Here is an 8,807-nt window from a genome sequence, read left to right as displayed (position 1 = left end):
GGTTTTATGACATTCATTTTCATTTATTTTTCTTTTTTCTTTTAGGTTTTATGACCTCAATTACACCCAAAAAACCTGAACTTTGAACATTCAGTGGATTTTCTGTGGTTTGGGGTTTTTTGGGCCTTTTGAGCTACAATGAAAACAGGCAACACAGTGAAACAGTGACATCTGCTGGCAAATCCCATTGACATATATGGGATTTGCAGTAAGTAAGCAATTCAGAGCACCTGTTTGAGCCAGAAAACCCCAGATCACAGAAAATCTACTGAATGTTAAAAGTTCATGTTTTTTGGGTGCAATTGAGATTAGAAAAACCTAAAAAAAACAAGAACAATTCCAAAACCTTTTTTTTAATGTCACAATCCCTTTAAATTTTGACGTAAGGCCTAAAACGGGTTAATGAAGTGGTTGTTGCACCACTTAATAAAAACGACACTCTATTCAGGGATGCTCAGCTCCAGAGCATGGAGCAGGCCGTGGGCCACGCAGAGAAGCACCTGGGCCAGTGCTGCTCGCTGCTGGGCTCCTACACCCGGAAGACCGCCAAGCTGAGGGACACGGCCGACCGGCTGGTGGCGCAGCTCGCCCAGTTCTCCAGCACGGAGGACCCCGAGGCCAGCCTCGCCCTGAAGGTCCTGGCCGAAGACCTGGCCACTGTGCAGGACTACAGACACGCTCAGGTCAGGAGGGAGGAGAGGGAGAAGGTGGTATTCTGACTGTAAGATAGTAGCCTATAGGGGAGTGGTTAACAAACCTTTTCATGTCAAGGACCCCAAATTGACACTAATTAGCCCGCAGACCCCCATTTGAAAAGATATGCCAGGGTTCCCATAAGAGAAGATATTTACGGCTCTAGCAGTGATTCTCAACCCATTTAATTTCAAGGACCCCAGTTTGACATGGATTAGTCTACGGACCCCCCCATTTAATAGTATTTAAATCTCTGAGTTGCAGACCCATGAGGGTCAATTTGGGTCCAAAATATCATTTAGCTGGGGACCCCCTGGAACTCCCTCAAGGACCCCTGGTGGTCACTTTGGGAATCACTGCCTTGGGGTACTATGTGTGTGTGTGTGTGTGTGTGTGTGTGTGTGTGTGTGTGTGTGTGTGTGTGTGTGTGTGTGTGAGAGAGATAGAGAGCAATCTACTGTGCTAATAATTACCCTTTTTTCACAGGTTGAAAGGCTGGATGCTAATGTTGTAGCTCCTCTCAAAGCGTACAGAGATACTGTGAAAAATAAAAGGGTGTGTATCAACATGCGCATGTGCGCACACACACACGCACACACACACACACACACACACACACACACAACACACACACACACACACACACACACACACACACACACACACACACACATACAAGGGTTTGGACGATTCACGTCAAACTCAATATAAAAATCAGAAAAAAACTTAAAAATAGAAAATCTTAATTCGAACGATTTTTAAATTGTAGCATTAAAACATCGCAATATTTGAGTGAATCTACACATGCAAGTGCGCGGCGCACAGTGCATAAACCATGCCTCATAACCTCTCATCTCAGCATGATAAAGACAAACTCACGTTTGCGTGTTTGAAGCTGACAGTGTTTTCTGTCCATTCAAGGCAGAACTCAAGAAGTTCAGCGCTGATCGGACCAGAGAGCTGAAGGAGCTGCAGAAACTGGAGAAGATTCGCCAGCAGAACCCGGCAGACAGGCAGAGCATTGTATCCTACAAGTGCCTCAATTAAATATTTAGTATAATTATAAATTATATATTGCGTATATATATATAATTTTTTATTTTATTATTTTATTATTTTATTTTTATTTTTTTCCTTTTATGGTAGCATTTTTTCAAAGCAATTTCATTTCTAAATGATGGATAACGCTTCTTGAATTCAACACTTGAACTTAAATTTCTTGACAATACCCCCCCCCCCCCCCCCCCCCCCCAGTCTCAGGTAATAGGACTGTGGCATACTGTGTTGGGTAACGCTATGGCAACTGGTAAGGGTGTTTATTTTGATCAGTGTTTTTCAAACAGTGGTCTGGGGGGGGGGGGGACCACCCAGGTAAATGAGGGAGAGTTTGTAACCAAATGGACTCCTATAGATCATTAACTCGTCTTGAGAGCATACAATGAAAGCAAATGGACCCTTACGGCCCCATTTGGTTTCATTTTACGCTCTCAAGAGTCACATTTTTGTTAAACATCTGTATTACCAAGTTAATTTTAAAGTCTACACAATTAGAGAATGTAAAATAATTGTCATTTTGACCACTGTTTGCCTGCTGTCTCTCCTTATGGTATAACCACATCAATACCAGCGGACAAAATCTTATTCAACGACAACAAAATATTCTTTAGTTTTGGGTGCGAGAAGCTAAATCTCATCAAATCGTGGTCCCGTGGTTCAAAATGATGAGCCTTTATATGAAAAGGATTGTAAAACCGCTGATTTAGATGTGTGTGGCTGACAGGCAGAGGTCAGTGTCCAGAAGGCCACCAACGATGCCCAGCGCAGCACCCGACAGATGGAGGAGACCATCACCGACTTCCAGAGGCACAAACTAGAAGACATCAAAGTTAGCCTCGTCATATAATGAACGCTCCTCTGTGGACACGTGCGTGCATTCATCTCAGCCATAATGTGTTCATTTGAAATGCTCATAAATGCTGCTTGCTAATGTTTTTTTGCCAGAGGATTTTCAAAGAGTTCATCACAGTGGAGATGATCTTCCATTGCAAAGCTCTGGAAGTCTACGGGGTCATGTTCCAGAACCTGGAGGTCATGGACATAGACAAGGACCTGGAGGTAGGTGGCGCCCGCTGGCCTTGCGGTCCAGGCGCATCATGCCACATATAGGCTCTGGCGTGACAGCGTGTCGCGTGTTCGAGTCCCGTTCATGACGACTTTCGCTGCATGTCTCTCCCCATCTCTCTCTCTCTCCCTCTTTCCTGTCAATCTTCACTGTATCCATAAAGGCACAAAAGCCAAAAACTAATATTTAAAACAAGAAATGATCACTTAGTGATATTTGTCAGGTGAAAGGAGCGCTGGTTTCTTCAATTAGTAACGAACGCTCCTCTCAAGCGTTTGCAAGTTTGCGTCCGAGCATAGACATGGTAACGCCCCGCCTGCCTTTGATTGGCCTACCGACACTGCCCGTCTTGACTGTCCTCCGAGGTGTGAGGTTTAGTTACTCCGTGGTGGGAAATAATACAAGAGAATGACAGCTTGGCACGCACGACAGAGACCCACTTTCCACTTTTACTTACTCAGTGCCTCAGTACTTACTCTGGTCCCGACAAGGAGCCAAAGTCGTCATTAAATTAGTTTCACTTGACAAAAAAAACCATACAAACATGGAAGCACACGGTGCGCCCATACACACACGCACGCAAGCACGCAGGGTGCATGCTTATCGGACCGTTTATTTATTATTTGACGTGTGCATTGCATTGCGACACGTTGTGAGCTTGTACATCATCATCTATTTCTGCCGCGTGTTTGCCTATAATGTCCCGATCACGTTTTCTTTGCTTCCAATCCGATTCCGATCATTTGATTTTGAGTATCTGCCGATACCGATTTTTCCCGATCCGATATTTATATTTTTATAGAACACTTATGGCACACTAGTACAATATCCCAAATCACAGACAATATCCAGTCAAATATCATATGAGAATAATATTGATACTAGGGATGTAATGTCCCGAGTGCGTTTTATTATTATTATTATTTCTTTGCTCCCGATCCGTTATTACAATAATTTGAAAAATGACGTTATCGCCGGGCCCCCGATTTCCGATCACGCGATCGAATCGGGACAAAGTGGTCAAAGAGACTCTGACCTGAGGACGATATATTCATCACAGATGTTCGGCAGGAGGATCAGGATGTCCGAGTCTCTGCCTGGCCGTCCGGCGGACACACTGCTGACCACCGGCCACTCATCCATGGAGCACCTCCATGCTAGCCCCGTGGCGGCAGCCTCTACGAGGCGCCTCAGCCAAAGGTTAGAACAAAAAATTATATCCAGTTACAGATTAAGCTTATAAATAACTTGACAAAAAAAAAAAAAAGCGCATTTTGTCTATATAGTTTCAGTTTATTTTAGTTAGTTTTGTAAACACAATACAGTTTCTGAGTTTCAGTTAGTTATCATTTTTTTATTATTGTTTTTATTTAGTTCAGTTAACAAAAAGGTTTTTCAATTAAATTTTTCGTTATTTGGTTAGTTTTCGTTAACTGAGTACTACTGATGAAAAACAGTTAAAGTCTACACTAATTATCCATAATGTATGAATGATGGATAAGGGGTCAGGACAACGAGGCCTTTTCGTGGAGGGGTCAGAATAAAATTTGGACTTAAATTGTTTTTCGTCTGTAGTACTCAATAACCTTGCCTCCCGGGCCACAGCCTCAGGTCAACGTTGGCCTCCACCACCAATACCACCACTAGGGGGCGCCACAGCAAGCACCCTGCAGAGGCCTCCAGTAGGGTGAGTTCACAATCTACTCTGTTTTTCTTATTGGCCGAGGTGGGAGAAAAATGTTTTACTTAACCCCTTGGTGTGGTTGTTATGTCATGTGTTTATGAGGTGACAGTACTTCATTAGACCCCTTGGTGTGGTTGTTATGTCATGTGTTTATGAGGTGACAGTACTTCATTAGACCCCTTGGTGTGGTTGTTATGTCATGTGTTTATGAGGTGACAGTACTTCATTAGACCTCTTGGTGTGGTTGTTATGTCATGTGTTTATGAGGTGACAGTACTTCATTAGACCCCTTGGTGTGGTTGTTATGTCATGTGTTTATGAGGTGACAGTACTTCATTAGACCCCTTGGTGTGGTTGTTATGTCATGTGTTTATGAGGTGACAGTACTTCATTAGACCCCTTGGTGTGGTTGTTATGTCATGTGTTTATGAGGTGACAGTACTTCATTAGACCCCTTGGTGTGGTTGTTATGTCATGTGTTTATGAGGTGACAGTACTTCATTAGACCCCTTGGTGTGGTTGTTATGTCATGTGTTTATGAGGTGACAGTACTTCATTAGACCCCTTGGTGTGGTTGTTATGTCATGTGTTTATGAGGTGACAGTACTTCATTAGACCCCTTGGTGTGGTTGTTATGTCATGTGTTTATGAGGTGACAGTACTTCATTAGACCCCTTGGTGCGGTTGTTATGTCAGTACATTAATTAGCCCACAGACCACCATTTGAAGAGATAATGCCAGGGACCCCCATAAGAGAAGATTTTTACGGTCCTAGCCGTGATTCTCAACCCGTTTAATTTCAAGGAACCCCAGTTTGACGTGCATTAGTCTACGGACCCCCATTTAATGGCATTTCTATCTCTAGGACCCACAATTTATATTGTAAAATCAATGTTAATTTAACTGTTTTTGTACACTTTAACAAATTTGTACACTCTGAGTTACAAACGCATAAGGGCCCATTTGGTTCCAAACTATCATTTAGCTGGGGACCCCCTGGGACTCCCTCAAGGACCCCTGGGGGTCCCCGGACCCCACTTTATTGGGAACCACAGCTTTAGAAGTGACCGTATTCATTCACAGTCTCGTACGAGCACCTTGCAGCAGAGTGATGTTGATGAAGAGGACGACGAGGAGGAAGATGAAGACGAAGAGATGCTCGAGTCCGAGTCAGAGGAGGCTCAATACCCCACCAGGCAATCACACTCTGCTCAATATGTCCAAAAGAACAGACTTCACAAGTGACATGGCGCGCGCACGGGATGCATCATTAGCCACTGTTTAAATACTATTTCTAATGCCGACTTTGAACTGTGAAGTTATAAATGTTGTTGCGAGTCGTATGGAGGATCTGTTCACTAGTGATGGAGCTCGTTAAGTTTTATTGATAACGAGCACCTATCGATCAGGCTTATCAAACCGGGTTCTTATCGAGCCCACTATCAAGCATTTTCTATTATTTCGTGGAAAGACGGGAGACAGTTATTCTGAACAGAACCAGTATCTTTTACTAGGGCCTTCAAATACAGTATTTTTCTGGTTGGCAGGTATCAATACACTTTTAGACCGACATGTTTGTGCCAGCATGGATAATTACTTATTTATTTCTATATCGCCTCTTGTCTTGATTGTTTGCTCGATAACAGGCTTGATAAGCCCAAAGTTTATTAATAACGGTTACCCACAAGCTTGCCATCATATCCTTTTTGGTATCGGTTATCAAGCTCCATCCCTACTGTTCACTGTCCGCACGCTCAGGGAAATGCACAACAAAACCATTATTTTTAATCAACAAAGTTGATTTATTTTTAAGACAAATAAAACCACTCGATCAGAGTTAAGGATACAGTGGGGTGCGAACTGTCTCTCTGGAATGTGTCTGAAATGTTTTAGTAACACATTAAAGCAATGTTTAGGCCTACTTCAGATAAAATTGCTCAATGCTAGAATGTAAACTGAAAACACCCATCCTCCATCTCAACAGCCTATGAACACTAACTTGTGTTGTATGTGTTATATTTGCAATAAACCTTCTTGCGACCCCCCAATGGCCGCCATATATCTTCTTCCATACCCGGGGATGTGCATTTACCCAAACTATATGTGCTGATTGAGACCGCAACTGGAACTACAGATCAATTTTAACTTTTTAAGATATAACACCCCACTAAAAAAGTACCTGTTGTTCACAGATTAGTTGTTCCGTACGTCACTGTAGGATATACTGCCGACGACATAATATAACTAGAACTGCACTCTGTCGAGTGCATACTTGCTTGTTGCACACTAGTAGGCCATAAATGGCCAACTAGTGCGCAAGCAGAGCGCGCAAGTCCTTTCGACCGCTGTAAACTGTCAAATCTCAGTATCTCTGTGAAGGAACGTTTGAAATGTATAATTTTTAGATGTAACTATTTGCTACCTACCTACTTTATGCATATAAACACCTAGTATTATTAAGTATGATTCAAGTTTCTATCTATATAAGAAATACTGTTTTATCGTTGTAGATATATTCTGGATCCCTTTTTAGTTTTTCAAAGACAAATAAATCATTGATATGTGACGTATGACTAGCTCTAAATGATGACGTAAGAAATATATATAGTATATATAGTATATAGGCATATACTATATATGTATATATATATATATATATATATAACGTATTATCAATTCTATAATATGTTAATTTCTTACTTCCTTTAATATTACTAAGTGATGTATATGCAATCCAATGTTTTATGTAGGCCTATGAGCTTAAATGTCCCTTACATAGTCAGGAAATTAATTTAATTAATATTTACAATCTAGACTTTAACCAACGCTAATGCTCATATAATCAGCAAAGCAAATTAAATTCTGAGGAGCCGGAGGCATCATCCAGATTTGGTTACACTTTTCGGAGCTACATGGAAACAAACAGAGAACGTCATGACATCCCCCCCCCCGCAAAACAAAATTATAAATAAAAATGGACCCCGCACTTTTGAGAGCCTGACGGTGCCCCTGCCTAGAGAACCCACTCCCAGAGCACTGCATCGCTCTCAAAGAACACTGTATCTCTCCACATTTTGTGCCAATAATCCAGCATCTGATCAGGCTTTATAGAGTGACTTGTGACTATGTTTCTGTATCTAGAGCTGTCGAAGGGCACTCTCCAGAAGTGGAACAGCCCGTCGGGCGACGGTGTGGGCTTGATCCCTAGCCTTTCAAGGCACAATGCCACGTACACATCTTCCAAACGCAGGAGGGGAATATTCAGAGAACTTGCGTACAATTCCGTCGCCATGTCTCCGGAGAACACATAGCCTGTCCCAGAGCAGAAGTCAGGGTACCTTTCATTTGAGTACTCTTCTGGGGGCATGTACCACTTTGAGCTATTGTCTCGGATAGGCCCCCCACTCATGATATAGCCCGTAAAGTAGTTTGTCTTGGGTTTCAGTCCAGGTCTCAGCAGCTTGTGGATGAGGAAAACGGTGTTCACAAGCATGTCACTGTCAGTTTTCATAACATAGCTGGCCCGGGGACAGTGCATGGCCACCCAGTTCAACCCCATCAGTGTCTTTAAAGTCAGGTTGTAGTAGGTATCTAAGAAGTCCTGCTGAATGATATCGTGGTGCCTCAGGCTCTCACCCTCCAGGGTCTTCTGCTGTAGGCGTCCCAGCTTGCTTTCCTGCACCCCCAACAGGAACAGCCGAATGATTCCTAGGCCTGGAGCGAGGCTCTCGTTCCCCCATGTCTGCCGTATGGCATTCCGTGCCTCTACTTCACCAGCCACAGTGAGTATCAGCAACACTAGGAATGGTGGTGGCTTTCCCTCTGGGCATTTGTTTGACTCCCTATTGATGTAGTAGGGGAACGGCCCAGGAGTTGGGCCGATGGGAGACCACTGGGTGGTCACCTGTGTGGTCACGTTTCTGGTCATCTGTGAGGTCTGGTCACCTGTGTGGTCACCCTCTTCACTTGGGTTGGCATGACCTGGCACATAGAGAACTATCTGCAAGACCTTATTGACCTGAAAGACATGAAAGACCAGGGCCTCTAGGAATGAGAGACTCAGAATTGCAGCGATGTGCTTCCACTTCCACTTCATGGGGTCTGGTTGCTGCCACTTGGACCGCAGTCGGATTGGTGAGAGAACTTCAAAGCGATATGGCTTCGGGTCAAGCAGCCGTAGCCAAGGTATGGATCTGAATAAGCCTTGCCGGTATAGGGAGAAATCATGATCAAAATCAGCAAGTCTTTATGGTTTAATAAGTCTAATAAACAAATAAAAGCTTACCTTTTTGCAAAAAAATATATGTT

General features: G+C 43.2%; 1 protein-coding gene and 1 pseudogene across 2 annotated transcripts; one reads left to right on the top strand and one right to left on the bottom strand.

The window, feature by feature from the left end:
* The first annotated feature begins 467 nt into the window (after nt 1-467).
* Nucleotides 468-5,744, top strand: LOC310854745 (CBY1-interacting BAR domain-containing protein 2-like; annotated as a pseudogene). The gene is made up of 8 exons: nt 468-683; nt 1,180-1,252; nt 1,619-1,716; nt 2,474-2,578; nt 2,695-2,808; nt 3,876-4,015; nt 4,421-4,502; nt 5,583-5,744. The product of its transcript is annotated as a CBY1-interacting BAR domain-containing protein 2-like (transcript).
* Nucleotides 5,745-7,512: 1,768 nt separating this feature from the next.
* On the bottom strand, nt 7,513-8,595 carry LOC310854744 (beta-1,3-galactosyltransferase 2-like; the record flags this gene model as incomplete). Its single annotated transcript, XM_083759417.1, has 1 exon — nt 7,513-8,595. One exon carries the CDS (start codon nt 8,593-8,595, stop codon nt 7,513-7,515), a length of 1,083 nt encoding a protein of 360 aa, XP_083615543.1.
* Nucleotides 8,596-8,807: the final 212 nt, after the last annotated feature.

The sequence above is a fragment of the Protomyctophum parallelum genome (genome assembly GCF_964188405.1).
Source record: "Protomyctophum parallelum genome assembly, chromosome: 2".
NCBI lineage: Eukaryota > Metazoa > Chordata > Actinopteri > Myctophiformes > Myctophidae > Protomyctophum > Protomyctophum parallelum.
Note: the sequence above shows the minus strand (reverse complement) of the source record. Positions and strands in the feature narration are given on the sequence as shown.